General features: G+C 45.5%; 1 protein-coding gene across 1 annotated transcript; it reads left to right on the top strand.

Moving 5' to 3' along the window:
• Positions 1-13,757: 13,757 nt before the first annotated feature.
• On the top strand, positions 13,758-15,310 carry LOC125548150 (peroxidase 1-like). The gene is made up of 3 exons (XM_048711826.1): positions 13,758-14,067; positions 14,208-14,633; positions 14,722-15,310. The coding sequence occupies exons 1-3, from the start codon at positions 13,855-13,857 to the stop codon at positions 15,133-15,135; spliced, it is 1,053 nt and encodes a 350-aa protein (XP_048567783.1). The 5' UTR covers positions 13,758-13,854; the 3' UTR covers positions 15,136-15,310.
• The last annotated feature ends 489 nt before the right edge of the window (positions 15,311-15,799 follow it).

Below are 15,799 nucleotides of genomic sequence, written 5' to 3'. Positions count from 1 at the left end.
CCTAGATCAGACTAAAGGGGTTATGAAAGAAGCTCATGATACGCCTTTGTCTATTCATCCTGGTAGTACAAAGATGTACCAAGACATCCGTCAAAGATTCTGGTGGTCTAATATGAAGCAGGATATTGCTCGTTATGTTGCTAAGTGTGACGTTTGTCGCCGTATCAAAGCAGAGCATCAAAGGCCTGCTGGAACTCTGCAACCTATCTCTATTCCTGAATGGAAATGGGACCATGTTGAAATGGACTTCATCACTGGATTTCCCAAATCGCAGAAAGGTAATGATGCTATTCTTGTTGTCATTGACCGGCTTTCTAAAGTTGCACATTTTCTGGCGGTCAAAGAGACAATCACTACTAGCCAGCTTGCAACTCTCTACAAGTCCAGAATTGTTTCACTTCACGGTATTCCACTGGTTATCAGTTCAGACCGTGGCAGTTTATTCACTTCAAGATTTTGGGCAAGTTTCCAAGAAGCTATGGGAACGCACCTGTCGTTCAGTACGGAGTTTCATCCTTAGTCGCAAGGACATGTTGAACGTGTCAACCAAGTTCTCGAAGACATGCTTCGAGCTTGTGTAATTTCCTTCGGCAAGAAATGGGAGGAATCTCTTCCATATGCCGAGTTCTCTTATAATAATAGCTATCAAGCTAGTCTGAAGATGTCCCCCTTCGAAGTGCTATATGGACGAAAGTGTCGAACCCCTATGAACTGGTCAGAAACTGGGGAACGTCCACTCTTCGGTCCGGATATTATCCAACAGGCCGAAGAACAAGTTCGCATTATTCACAAGAATCTCAAGACTGCTCAGTCACGTCAGAAAAGTTAGTATGACCGTCATCACCAAGACATGGTCTATCAACCTGGCGAAAAGGCTTATCTTCGAGTTACACCAATGAAGGGTGATCACCGCTTCGGGATCAAGGGCAAGCTAGCTCCTCGCTATATTAGTCCCTTCACTATTCTCGAAAGGCGTGGAAAAGTGGCATATCAACTGGAGCTTCCGCCGAACATTTCTCAGGTTCACGATGTGTTCCATGTGTCACAACTCCGCCGTTGCTTCAAGGATCCAATCCGAGCAGTGGATCATGAGGTGCTCGAATTGCAACAGGACCTCTCCTATAAAGAGCATCCGGTCCGCATTCTCGACCAAGCTGAACGCCGCACATGTCAGAAGGCGATCAAGTTCCTCAAAGTCCAGTGGTCGAATCACTCTGAAGACGAAGCCACTTGGGAACGCGAGGACCGCCTGTGTGATGAATACCCCGCACTGTTTCCTTCTACCTCCTAAAATCTCGGGACGAGATTTCTTGTAGTGGAGGAGTTTTGTAACGCCCGGGTAATCAAGCTACAGTAATTCCACGCTAATGGTGCCACGTCACCACGATTACTGTTGCTAATCTACCGTTAGTTCGAAACCAAGTCAAACCGAGTCAAATTCAAACTCAAATTAATGTCAAAAATAAAAGTTTTCAAAAGTTGAAACAAAAATGTTCGGTGGGTGCCGAATATTACAAGGGTAATTATAATAAAGCAAACACATTTTTATAAAATGTCTAGATAATTTAAAATGATTTAAAACAGAAGAGAAAATAAATAAATAAATAAAAGAAACTACAAAAACAGAAAACAAAAAACAAAAAAAGGCCCCCTGGCCAACTGGGCTAGACGGCCCAGCTCACCGGCCAGGCCGGCCCACCTGGCCCAGCCGGCCGACCCACCCCTGCCATATCCCCACGAGGGGGGGAAACCCTAACCACCCCGTCACCCACTCCCTCCCCCTCGTCCCACTCCTCCCTCTCGCCCCCACCCTCCCGATTGGATCGGGATCGGGCGACCTGACCCCGTCGCCGCGCCATCGCAGCCACCTCGTCCGTCGCCGACCGGAGCCCGCGCCTGGACCTCGCCGGGGAACGCCTCACTGGACTTCCCCACCGGCCTGCTTCCTCCTACGCGCGACGTCCTCGACCTCCACCTCGCGCCCCGCTGCCACTCCCCCTACCGGCAATGTGAGCCCCGCCGCCGCACTTGTCTCCGCCGCCCCGCCTCTGCTCCTCGTGTCGTGGTGCACGCGCACGCCTACGCGACCGCAGCCGTGCCCGCTCGCGCGGCCCCCGTCCTCCGCGCGCGCCCGCCCTTGCCGTTTTTGCCATCGCCGCATCGGCCATGGCCTCGCCCGCAGCCCTGCGCGCGCTCGTCGCCGTGCGCAGCCACCGCGCCCGCCCGTGCTCACCGCGGCCCCGCACCTCGCGTCGCGCGCACGCCGCGGCTCGCCGTCGCACCTCACCTGTGCGCCTCGCGCGCATGCGCTTGCCGCGCGCCCCGCCCGCTAGCTCCCTCTGCAGCGCGCCACCGCCCCCTTCTTCCCCTTGACGCGCTCACCGCACCCGCGCCATGGCCGGCGGCACGCGCCCCGCCAGGCCTCGGCTGCTCGCGCCCCGTGCCCCGTTCCTCTCCCCTGGCCTCTGCCACATCGTCGGCCGCTCCCACTCGCCGCTGCTCGCTGCCTCACCGCCCCTGGCTGCCTCCTTGTCGCCGACGGCCGCACCCGAGGCCAGCGCCTGGGCTTGCCCCGGTGGGTGCACGTGGCCGCGCCCATGAGCCCGCACGCCCGCTGCCCGCTAAGGCCGTTGCCGTTAAAGGCCCCCAGGGCCTATGACGTATGGGCCCCGCCCTCGGAACGTTAAAAAAGGGAAACAAAAATAATAAAAATTAATGAATAAATGAATAATAAATGATAAAAACAAACAAATAATTAATTAATTAACTTAATTAATTTTGATTAAATTAACTAATTAAGATTAGTTAATCTAATGGCTAATTAACCTAATTAATTAATGTTAATTAACTAACAGAGTATGACAGTGGGGCCCACCCCTAATTAATACTAATTAGGCTAATTAAAATGTTTAATTAAGATGTGTCACTAACTAGTGGGACCCACTGGTCAGGTTGACCAGTCAACCCCTGTTGATTGCTGACGTCAGCATGACATCATGCTGATGTCATAAATCCAATTTTGAATTAATTTAACTAATTAATTAAATTCCAGAAATTAATAAAATCTTTAGAAAATCATATCTTTTAAATCGTAACTCGGATGGAAAAACTTTGTACATGAAAGTTGCACAGAACGACGAGACGAATCCGGATACGTAGCCCGTTCGTCCGCCACGCATCCCTAGCATAGCAAACGCACAACTTTCCCCCTCCGGTTCGTCTGTCCGAAAACGCGAAACACCGGGGATAATTTCCCGGAGGTTTCCCCCCTTCACCGGTACCACCTCGTACCGCGTTAGGGCACACCTAGCATCACGCTTTGTCGTGTCATGCATCGTCATGCATTTGTTTGCATTATATTTATTGTTTCTTCCCCCTCTTCTCTCGCTAGACACCGAGACCGACGCCGCTGCTACCCAGTACGACTACGGAGTTGACGACCCCTCTCTCTTGCCAGAGCAACCAGGCAAGCCCCCCCCCCCCTTGATCACCAGATATCGCCTACTCTACTCTCTACTGCTTGCATTAGAGTAGTGTAACATATTACTGCTTTCCGTTAGTCCTATCCTGATGCATAGCCTGTCCTTGCTACTACTGTTGTTACCTTTACCTGCAATCCTAATGCTTAGTATAGGATGCTAGTTTATCATCAGTGGCCATACATTCTTGTCCGTCTGCCATGCTATACTACCAGGCCATGATCACTCGGGAGTTGATCACGGGTATATACCTATACATACTATATGATACTTGTGGTGACTAAAGACGGGTCGGCTCGTAGGAGTACCCGCGAGTGATTCACGGATTGGGTCCGAAAGGACGTTTGTCCCGACGGCCCTCTGAGTGGATCTTTGAGGCGAAGCGACAGGGTAGGTTGAGACCACCTAGGAGAGAGGTGGGCCTGGCCCTGGTCGGCGTTCACGGTTAATTCAAGATAACACATTTAACGAGATCTTGGTATTTGATCTGAGTCTGGCCACTGGCCTATATGCACTAACCATCTACGCGGGGACAGTTATGGGCACTCGACGTCGTGGTATCAGCCGAAGCCTTCATGACGTCAGCGACTGAGCGGCGCACGCCGGATTGGAACGTAAGCCTGCTCTTGTATTAAGGGGGCTAGTTCTGCTTCTGGCCGCCCTCGCAACGTGCAGGTGCGCAATGGGCGATGGGCCCAGACCCCTGTGCCATAGGATTTAGACCGGCGTCCTGACCTCTCTGTTGTGCCTAGGTAGGGCTGTGACGTGTTGATCTTCCAAGGCCGGGCATGACCCAGAAAAGTGTGTCCGGCCAAATGGGATCGAGCGTGTTGGGTTATGTGGTGCACCCCTGCAGGGAAGTTAATCTATTCGAATAGCCGTGATCTTCGGTAACAGGACTACTTGAAGTTGTACCTTGACCTTATGACAACTAGAACCGGATACTTAATAAAACACACCCTTCCAAGTGCCAGATACAACCGGTGATCGCTCTCTCACAGGGCGACGAGGGGAGGATCATCGGTTAGGGTTATGCTATGCGATGCTACTTGGTGAACTTACCATCTACTCTCTTCTCCTGCTACAAGATGGAGGTTACAAGAAGCGTAGTCTTCGAAAGGACTAGCTATCCCCCTCTTATTCCGGCATTCTGCAGTTCAGTCCACATATGATAGCCTTATTCCAGTTGATACCAATGCATACATATGTAGTGTAGCTCCTTGCTTGCGAGTACTTTGGATGAGTACTCACGGTTGCTTTGCTCTCTTTTCCCCCTTCCTATACCCGATTGCTGCGACCAGACGATGGAGCCTAGGAGCCAGACGCCACCGTCGATGACGACTACTACTACTCGGGAGGTGCCTACTACTACGTGCAGCCCGCTGACAGCGACCAGGAGTAGTTTAGGAGGATCCCGGGCAGGAGGCCTGCGCCTCTTTCGATCTGTATCCCAGTTTGTGCTAGCCTTCTTAAGGCAAACTTGTTTAACTTATGTCTGTTCTCAGATATTGTTGCTTCCGCTGACTCGTCTATGATCGAGCTCTTGTATTCGAGCCCTCGAGGCCCCTGGCTTGTAATATGATGCTTGTATGACTTATTTTTATTTGTAGAGTTGTGTTGTGATATCTTCTCGTGAGTTCCTGATCTTGATCGTACACGTTTGCGAGTATGATTAGTGTACGATTGAATCGGGGGCGTCACACCCAACATCAATTTTACCCGGTGTGATCAAACAATCTAGAGTTGCCACCCTTTGTACATATTGGTATGGCCGAGTAATTTAGTCAGTCTCACTGATGTGTGGAACAGTGTGTGTATTTGGTCATCCCTATATATACCCCCACTCACTCCACCATTGTCTCTCAAATCAAACACAACTCATATCCATTTTTCTGAGACGAGCTCCACTTCCTTGTGTTGATTTCAGACGGATTCTACTCCAATCATCTATTCCTTGAGATCAAGTCACCTCATTGCTTTCCACCCATATCCTCTCCTAACAAATACAAAAATTTGTGAGAGTATTTGAGTGTTGAGGAGATTACCTTTTGGAGCATAAGAGCAAATAGTTCATCATCAACAATGATATCTATAACCTTTTGGAGGGTTGTGCCTCCAGATTGGCTAGGTGTGCTTGGAAGTCTCCAACCATTGTGAAGCTAAGTAGTTTGTGGGGGCTTGGAGATTTCCTACTTCGTGAAGATATACCTAAGTGGGGCTAGTCCTTCATGGGCATAAGCCATGGTGGAATAGGTGAGGTTGCTCCTTCGTGGACTATTACGTCTCCAATGTATCTATAAATATTTTGTATTATTGTTTCATGCTATTATATTTTCACTTTTCTATGTTATATATATATGCCATTTTATAATATTTCTATGGACTATTAACTTAGTGTCTAGTGTCAATTCCTGTTTTTTGCATGTTTTTTGTTTCACAGAAAAACCATACCAAACAAAGTCCAAAAATGGTGAAACTTTATAGTGATTTTTTCTTGAACATAAAAGACCTTGGAATCTTCAGAGAGAGACCAGAAGACACACGAGGGGCCACAAGCCCTAGTGGCGCACCGGGTAAGCTTGTGGGCTCCCTGATGCTCCGATTGCCCTAATATCTGGCCTATAAATTCAAAAATATTCAAAAACCCTCGGAGCGAGACCCGAAACAATTATTCTGCCGTCGCAAGCCTCTGTTCCACGATCCCATATGGAGGCCTTTTCGGTACTCTGCTGGATGGGGAAACTATTGGGGAGGCTATCTTCATCAACCTTGTTGCCTCCACGACGATACGTGAGTAGTTCCTTCAGGACCTACGGGTCCATAGTAGTAGCTAGATCTCTCTCTCTCTCTCTCTCTCTCTTGATCTACAATACAATGATCTCTTTTGAGACCAATCCATTGTAATTTTCGCGGTGCGTTTGTTGGGATCCAATGAATTGTCGGTTTATGATCATAATTATCCATTGAACTATTTGAGTCACTTGAGATTTATTTGGTGCATAATTTTCTAGCTTTATATTTCTCTCCAATCCATCTGTATTCTTTGGCCAAGTAGATTGATTTATCTTCAATGGGAGAGGTGCTTTGTAGTAGGTTCAATCTTGTGGTTAGTCTTGCCCTGTGACAGGAGGGGCCGAGGCACCTATTTGTATTATTACTACGAAGGATAAAATGACGGGGTTTGTTCATATTAATTGGTCTTACTTTGTCTTCATTATGTCATCTTGCTTAATGTGTTACTCTGTTTGTGATGAACTTAATACTTTGAGATGCATGTTGGATAGCAGTCTTGGGGTGGAGTAATAGTAGTAGGCATCAGTAAGTTTAACGGTCCACTTGTCACGGACGTAATGCTTACATATTGATTATGCCTTGGAAATCATCATAACTATGCTCAGTTATGTCAACTGCCCAATAATAATTTGTTTACCCACCATTGCTATGCTCATGAGAGAGATGCCTCTAGTGAACCTATGGCCCCTAGGTCCATTCTCACCAACTAATAAGAAATCATACAATTTCCTTGTTGTTTAGTTTTATTTTATTTGCCTATCACTACCAGATTTGATACTTGCAACTGTCAAGAACAACGGGAGTGGCGCCTGGTTGCCTTTATTAGGTGCAAGCATTTGCTTTTTGTGTGTACAGGTACTGTTGACATTGTTTGTGTGCCATCTCCTTCTAGTTCAATAACCTTGGTTCTTTACTGAGGGAAATACTATTTGCTACTGTAGTACTTCACCCTTGCTCTACGGGAACTCTAACAACTCCATCACGAGTAGCAGAAGAATTTCTAGCGCCGTTGTCGTGGAGGCTCCACCAAACAAGCTAGGTGCCTTCGCACAAATTTATCAATTTTCTTGTTTTATCTTCTCCACCTTTTGCCTCTTACTAGCCTTCTTTCTTTTGTTTTCCAAAAAAATCAAAAATACCAAACATATTTGCATTACTGTCTTTGCTTGCAAACATGGCTAGTTCTTCACCTGTTTTCTCTAAGCCCGAGTGAGAAGTGCTCAATTTTAAACAAAGGGGTGGAGAGAGTTTGAAATATGCTTGGCATAGGATTTGCGATGCTCAAAATAGATCTACTCATAAGCAATCCCTACTATTCTTCTCCGAAATTTTGGTGTTACTACTTGGTATAGATTTATGCTTGATACTATTACTGGAGGAAATTTCTCGATTAGTCACCCTTTGGATGCTTTTAATGCTATGGGTCATTTAGTGGTATCACCACCTCTTCAAGTTAATGAAACTGAATTAACTTTGGAACATGTCATGCAGCATTTGGTTATAATTGGAAAAAATGTCAACTGTAGAAAAAAATTGTAAATTTGGATCAAAGAGTGCAAAATAAATAACCAAGTTGGGCTCTATAGTAGGAAACTCTCTAAATTTTCTAAAAGAAAAATATCCAATTATCGATAGAGTAGAGCAAAGTCCCGCTAGGGCTGGAGGAAGTTATTAATGTCTTTAGTTCAGCCTTTTCTTCTGTAAAAAACTAGTGAGGGTTTCCTACAAACAAAAATCTTAATCTTGCTTATTTTCCCAAAGTTCCTAAACCTAATAAGGGTGCTTCTATTATTGAGGAGAAGGGAGATTTAAAAATGATTAGTGTTCACCCTAGCTTCATAAAGATAAAGAAGGAACCTATATTTGATACTCACTTTTTGAACTTCATGCCTAGGAGTATTTTCATTAATTGGATATTCGCTAAACCTCCTAGAAAGTAATGTTGCCTTATGAAGATTTGAAAGATGACAATACTTGATATCATGCATTAAGCCTAGCTAGGGGAATTAAACAATAGCGATTGTTCGGAGGCAACCCAATAGTTATCCTTTATTTTTACTTATTTTTCAGTGAGTCAACATGATTACTACTAACATGGTAGTTGTTTTTGTATCTTTTATTTTGCTTTTTGTGCCAAGTAAAGCCTTCGGGGTAGTTTGGATGCTTCTTGATTTGATTCTCTGCACAAACAGAAAGTTTTGCGTCCAGTTATTATTTTTTTTCTTTGTATAGGAGGCTGATAAAATTATGAAATTTTTACACAATATTGGGTTACAAATTTTCTACATTGTCCTAATTGTTTTGAGTTTTTGGGATTACAAAAGTATGACCAAAGAATGCATCTTTATGTGCTGTTCTGTTTTTGACAAATTCCTATTTTTATTGCACAATGTGCTTATTTTAAAGTTTCTACGGATTATATTGGGGGGTATAAGTCATAGAAGTGATGGAATACAATAGGTATTATGTAGGAACAATTATGAATCTTGTCTTAATAGGACCAAAGTGAATGATTTATTATTTATTCTTTATCATACTAACCTATCTCATGAGTTCCGTTAAGTTTTATGTGGTCGAAGTTTTATGGAAATGGAATAAGCAGCGGCAAGAGCCTAAGCTTGGGATGCCCAAGGCACCCCAAGTTAATATTCAAGGAAGACTCAAGCGTCTAACCTTGGGATACCCTGGAAGGCATCCCCTCTTCCATCTTCAATCTATCAGTAACTTCACTCGGGGCTATATTTTTATTCATCACATGATATATGTTTTTCTTGGAGCATATTTTGTTTTTTTTTTGTTTTCTTGTTTACACGATCATTGTTTCCTGATCACACCTGTTATGAGAGACACACATTCATCTCAAATTTATAGAATGCTTAGTAATGTTCACTTATATTTTTTAGTTGAGGCAATTACTCATGTTCTTGACTTATATTTGTTTGAGAATGGCTTTCTGTTTTATAGAAATTATTTGCACTCTATTAATGCACTTATATCTTCTTGAGAGTTAAATAGGAAGTGGTGATTTGCATGAGTTATATGTTTACTCCAAAAATTATAGGTATACAAAGGTGGGATAATTAAAACTTGAATGTCGATCACTGAATATGTTGCAATGATTCCTTGCAATTGTTTTGCGATATTGAGAAGATGGTAATTTGTGGGTGTACTAGTGGATGATCTTGGTTTAGTAGGAATATTGCTGTTAAGGTTTGTGATTTCCTATTCAAGAAAGTGTCAGTTTTGGCATAGCTAGGAAGTTGGAGCATGATTTATCCTTGATCGATACCTTTTGTGTTGCTCAAATCGGGGGCGCATGGTGGTTAACTCCTCTCGACCTCCTCCCTAGCGGCATGCGGGTTATGCTTTGCTTTGAGGGCTAATAGGCTTTCAGAATAAGTATTTGAGTTCTTTATGGCTAATCTGAGTTTTTGGACTATAAGCACTTCCACCTATCCATATTTTGCTAGCCTCTTCGGTACCATGCATTGCTCATTCTCACATTGAGTCTTGGTGCAAACTTCGCCGGTGTATCCAAATCCCATAAAATGATATACCCTTTCACATATAAGCCTCATTATATCCTTCCTCAAAACAACCACCATACCTACCTATATGACATTTCCGTAGCCATTCCGAGATTTATTGCCATGCAACTTTCACCGTTACTATTTACATGACTTGAGCATTTATGTTCCTATCAAAATTTAGTGTTTAAGTTTTAGTTTTCAAAATCTGCAAAATTTATCATTGTTACTATCAAGATTTAGTAGTTGAAACTTGCCCGGCCGCCCAATTTGCCTCGCGGTCTGCAAAGCGTTGGATTCCACACGAAGGTACACCAAGTTTCAAGTTTCAATTTTGAAACTTGCGATTTTTTCGTTCGTTCGTACCAGATTTTAACAATTGAAACTTAACAAATGTTTCAAAACTCTTCGAACTTATTCAAAATGGGTCTTATTTGAAAGTCCTTGGCACTATGAAAAGCCAAAAGAAAAAGGATGGAAGGTGGGATGGGTGGAGTTGCCAAAACCTATGAAAAGCTGCGTGCATGGACCCCATCCAGAAACAATTAAGGATTAAATTACATGCAAAGAGTAATGAAATTCTGAATTACAAGGCAAACGGACGGCCACAAATCTGCATGCCCTCGTACATGAGTGCTAAAAATTCTCTCTGGTAAAACTGGATCCATAAGTCCCCACAATTAGCTAGAGCTCGTTTTTGGGACAACTAGCAATCGCTTGCTAGCTCCTCCTTTTGTCCGGATTTATTAGCCTCCCTCTTAGTTTGAGCCAAAATTTGACCTATAAATTTTACTAATAAAATTTTAAATTATATGTCACATAAATTATACCATCGAAGACCTCTTTCGAATACAAAATTTTAACAATATTTTTCTGTTACATATACTTTATATTTTTATTAATCATATAGATGAACAAAACTAGTTCATCATGCTGCCGATGGGTTTTCATAGAACTAGAGTTGGTTGAATCTCTCTTTTGTTTTTTAGTCCTGTACATACTGAACTTTTTTTTATTTAATATATATACCGTAGAATGGTTGTTCTATGGTTTTGGTTCAAAAAAATGTGACTCAAAATAAGAGGGCCTAACAAATCCGGACCAAGGGAGTAGTCAGATCCATTGTATGATTTTTTTTAGATGAAATTTTGCGCCATAAGGGACTTCCCCTTGTTGAAAATGTGTTTCCTTGGCTGCTGTAGTGTTGGATTAGACAAGGCTGTTCTTTTTTTCTTCTCGAGTATGCACGAGTGTGCGTACTTTACTATATAGAAGGAGTGGGGTAAAAGAGCCCCTCCACGTCAGTGTTTACATATTACATGTACACGACTCCACCCCTAAAACTACTACCTCAATTACAATTTAACTTCTCGCGCTAGCCCACATTTCCACCTCATGGAAGAAGTCTTCCGTGTCGCCTTTGATCAATCCCGCTTATTTCCATGCTCTACCCTCCTGGCATATCCGAAGAATGACATAGTTCTTGGACGGTGATGCGCCATCAAAAGTAATGGCGTTGTGGTGCTTTCATATCTCTCACATAACCAAGGTGAGAACTGTCGCCTGATCCCTCTTCTACTTAGTTGTGCCTCCCTTGTCTATGCACCCGTCTTCAATTTTGCTGCTAGTCATCGGCATCCACTCCAACTTGCCCAAAGCTTGCAGGACCGCCGTCCAGATCTCCTTTGCGAACACGCAGTGTAGCATGAGATGGTTTATCGACTCTTCCTCTTGATCACATAGTGAACAGCTATCTTGATGGTCAAGGCCTCGCCTAGCTAGATGGTCAGATGTCCAGCACCGGTGTTCGTGCTGCAAGCCAGATTAAGAAACGACATCGCGAAGGTGCCTTCGCTTTTCAGGTGAAATCCGCCATTGGCGCGACCTCCCGTCCCAGATAGGTGCCTCGTACACAGATTTTGTGGAGTATTCGCCATTCCTCTCACATGTCCAATCAATAGTGTCCTGCTCATCCTGAACAAGCACCACATCCACCACCCTAGTCCAAAGCTCCATGTATTCATCTAGCTCAACTGAGGTCATCTCCGGGCCAATGTCCCTTGCCCATGAGTGATCATGCATGGCCTGGGCAACAATACATTAGCTCTGACTCGGTTTCTCACCCGGTTGTAAATCAGCAGCGCAGAATCCTTGATTTTCTCTCCAGCTAGCCATTTATCCTTCCAAAACAGCATGTTATTGCATTGCCAACAGTGGCTCGGAAGACAAGGTTGTTCTCTTATACTCCCTCAGTTCGGAATTACTCGTCTCGGATATGAATGTATCTAGAACTAAAATACGTCTAGATACATCCATTTATACGACAAGTAATTCTAAACGGAGAGAGTATATATATATATATAAGAATGTGCTGCAGAGTTCCTTTCCTGCCACAAGAAGGAATAAGCCGGCCATACTAAAGTAGGGCAATCACCGTGTGCCGCAGCCCGCAGGAGGGAGTGCTAAACACATACACATATGGCAAAGGAAAGGTAAGCATACAAAAGGGTAGGCAACGCATAACAAAAGTGCAACCGAGCAGTCAAATGTCTTGTGTGAGAATATAATGCACCATCAACATCCAATAGTTAACTATGGACACTGTGTGGCTACCTTTAGTTTACATGTGTTGTAGCCCTCGTACTTTGCGCCTCCCCTCTTTCTTATGTCCGGTCACGCATCATGGACACCTTGGTTCTAAAGCCTTTTAGTTTCTTCTTAACTCGAAGCGCATGCGCATATATCCCTATCCACACGAAAGTAGACAAAACAAATGCAAAGCAATGATCATTACCGTTGCATGTACCCTCGTATGTAATCATAGCTTTCACGCCAAGATTTGCCTCATACTTCCTCCGTTCGAAAATATTTATTCTAAAAATAAATGTATTTAGACTTATTTTAGTTATAGATACATCTATTTTATCTATTTTTAGGACAAGTATTTCTGGACGGAGGGACTATATTGGTACATTGCCTATGGATCGAGAGAAGCATATGTCCTTGTTTCAAATAGTCAACAGTTTGTCTTTAGGAACCATGGATGACTTTTTTATTTTTTATTTTTTGCCTTTAGGAACCATGGATGAATTATGAGACAAGGCGCTGCTTTTGGTCACACCATGATGTTTGTGTGCAAATTCAGCCTCGTCTCAAACGAAACCTCTCCGACCTTACTGACACAGTCAAAGGCAGCAACCGCACGCAACTAGATATGCGCACCGAGATAGTATAAAACAAAAATAAAATATTCTATCTGCATGCATATAGCGGAAATTCCAAATAGAGCTCGGGCTCCATGTCCATGGAGCTTGATTTTTGAATATTAAAAAAGATCAACTTTCTAAGTTTCAAAAAGTCCTGAAGGAAACTACACATGTACTTACCGATGTATACATGTTTGTAAAATTTCATGAAGAAATATATTTTGATGTGAGCTACCAAAAAAAAAAACACGACTTTCTAACACATGGACTATTAACTATAAAGTTCACGAACATTTATGTGGCCTTCAACTGTCCGTGTAATATAGGAAAACATTCATAGAATTGCAATCTTGTATGCTATGTTTGTACCTTTTCATCATCTTGCGAGCAGAAAACCTCAACTAAGTTCCATTTTACTGGAAAATTTCCTATGAACATGCTAATTACGTAGTTCCACAGTTTCACAAAAAAAAAAATTACGTAGTTCCCGAGGCTCCGGGCACATTGCATGGGCGGTCAAGAAAACTGTTGCGCAAGTACGCAAAGACCCATCTACGAGAACAAGTTGCAATGTTAACAAAGCAAAGCTAAAGCCAGTACGCAACACATGCAACCACATGTTCCTGTTCATTGTAGACCGGTGCGGTAGCATGAGCATGGCTAACTACTTTTGGCAGAGGTGCATGGACTCACCTCAACTACCATTCATACAAAACCCTCTGCTTCAAGTAAGTTCTATATAAACCCCTCAGACTGTGCCATGTGATCTCCACCACGCAAGGGATCCAGCACTAGCTAGCTCCGGGCAGATCAGGGACGCATTGCCCCAAAGCCCCCGACGGACTAGAGATGGTGGCTGCCATGGTTGCCGTGGTTGTGGTGGCGGCGGTGTGCTTGCGGCTGCCGGCGGTGGCTCGCGGGCAGCTCCAGGTGGGCTTCTACAACACGAGCTGCCCCAACGCGGAGTCGCTGGTCCAGCAGGCCGTCGCCAGCGCCTTCGCCAACGACTCCGGCGTCGCCGCCGGCCTCATCCGCCTCCATTTCCATGACTGCTTTGTCCGGGTACGTATCGTCTAGCCCCTAGATGATCTCTTACGCCAATGCTTTGTCCGGGTACGTATCGTCTGGCCCCTAGGGCAGCACATCACATTGATACATTCACATGCACATGCATTACATCCATGCGTGCTCTGCTCGTTCAGGGATGTGACGCCTCCGTGCTGCTGGTGTCCGCCAACGGCACGGCCGAGCGCGACGCGGCCCCGAACAAGCCGAGCCTCCGGGGATTCGAGGTGATCGACGCCGCCAAGGTCGCCGTGGAGAAGAGCTGCGCGCGCACCGTCTCCTGCGCCGACATCGTGGCCTTCGCCGCGCGCGACAGCATCAACCTCACCGGGCAGGCCGCGTACCAGGTCCCCTCGGGCCGGCGCGACGGCAACTTCTCCCTCGACCAGGACGCGCTCAACAACCTGCCCCCGCCCACGTTCACGGCGCAGCAGCTCGTCGACCGCTTCGCCAACAAGACCCTCACCGCCGAGGAGATGGTCATCCTCTCCGGCGCCCACACCGTGGGCCGCTCCTTCTGCAGCTCCTTCCTCGCCCGCATCTGGAACAACACCACCGCCACCGTACGTCCTCCGACCCCTAGCACCATCTGCAGCTGCATCTGTCCGTGGTGACCATGTAACGCGAAACTGCCGGCGTACGCGCGTGCAGGTGGACACGGGGCTGAGCCCGGCGTACGCGGCGCTGCTGCAGGCGCTGTGCCCGTCGAGTCCGAACGCGGCCACGACGACGGCGGTCGACCCGACCACGCCCGCGGTGCTGGACAACAACTACTACAAGCTCCTGTCGCTCAACCTCGGCCTCTTCTTCTCCGACAACCAGCTGCGGACCAACGCGACGCTCAACACGTCCGTGAACAGCTTCGCGGCGAACGAGACGCTGTGGAAGCAGAAGTTCGTGGCGGCCATGGTGAAGATGGGGAACATCGAGGTGCTCACGGGCACCCAGGGGGAGATCCGGCTCAACTGCAGCGTCGTCAACAACCGGTCGTCGGTGGCAGCCCCCGAGATTCACCACTACTACTCGGGATCCACCGCCTCCATCGAGGAGATCGCGACCAGCTGATGACATTAATTTTGCCATACGTGTGCAATTCGTCCCACCTCTATTTGCATGGTTCGTCCCACCACTATGTTAGGTTAAGATCACTAAATATGAATGTATCCGTACGTACGGTGTACACGCATATGTACCTCTGCTTTTTCCTACGCGTGAATAAAACGATGGTCCATTTGCGCACCTTGATTGACTCCCGGAGTTCGGTACGCACACGAGGAAGCAGTCCCCGGGAATCGATTCCTACCTACGTTTTTTTTTCTTGTTGGGTAGAACACTTGTGCTCAGTCACATCTGTATTACAATCAGCAATGTTCAGTTCAATTTCAATGACACCAGGGCCAGAACCCAACCAGGTCATGGTTCTGCTCTCTAGACGAGCAAAGTTTGCAAGAAAATTGCTAACCTTATTTTGATAGAGCCTAATATGAGTAACGAATTTGCTAATTCTTATTTAGATGAGAAATAGGTATGTCACATCTAAATTGTCCACCACATCCACGCAATCAGAAGCTGAAACAGTCATGCAAAATGTTGTCGCTATGCATTCCAAGTCATTCTGTCTCGTATAGGGGTCGCACTATGGGTTCTTTTTTATGTTTTTCGGTTGTACTGTTTTTGTCCCACTATGGTCGCGCTATGGGCTTTTTTCGGCCTGTTTCTCGTATCCCCA

Source organism: Triticum urartu, chromosome 3 (assembly GCF_003073215.2).
Source record: "Triticum urartu cultivar G1812 chromosome 3, Tu2.1, whole genome shotgun sequence".
Classification (NCBI taxonomy): Eukaryota; Viridiplantae; Streptophyta; class Magnoliopsida; order Poales; family Poaceae; genus Triticum; species Triticum urartu.
This window is presented reverse-complemented; position numbering and strand designations above follow the sequence as displayed.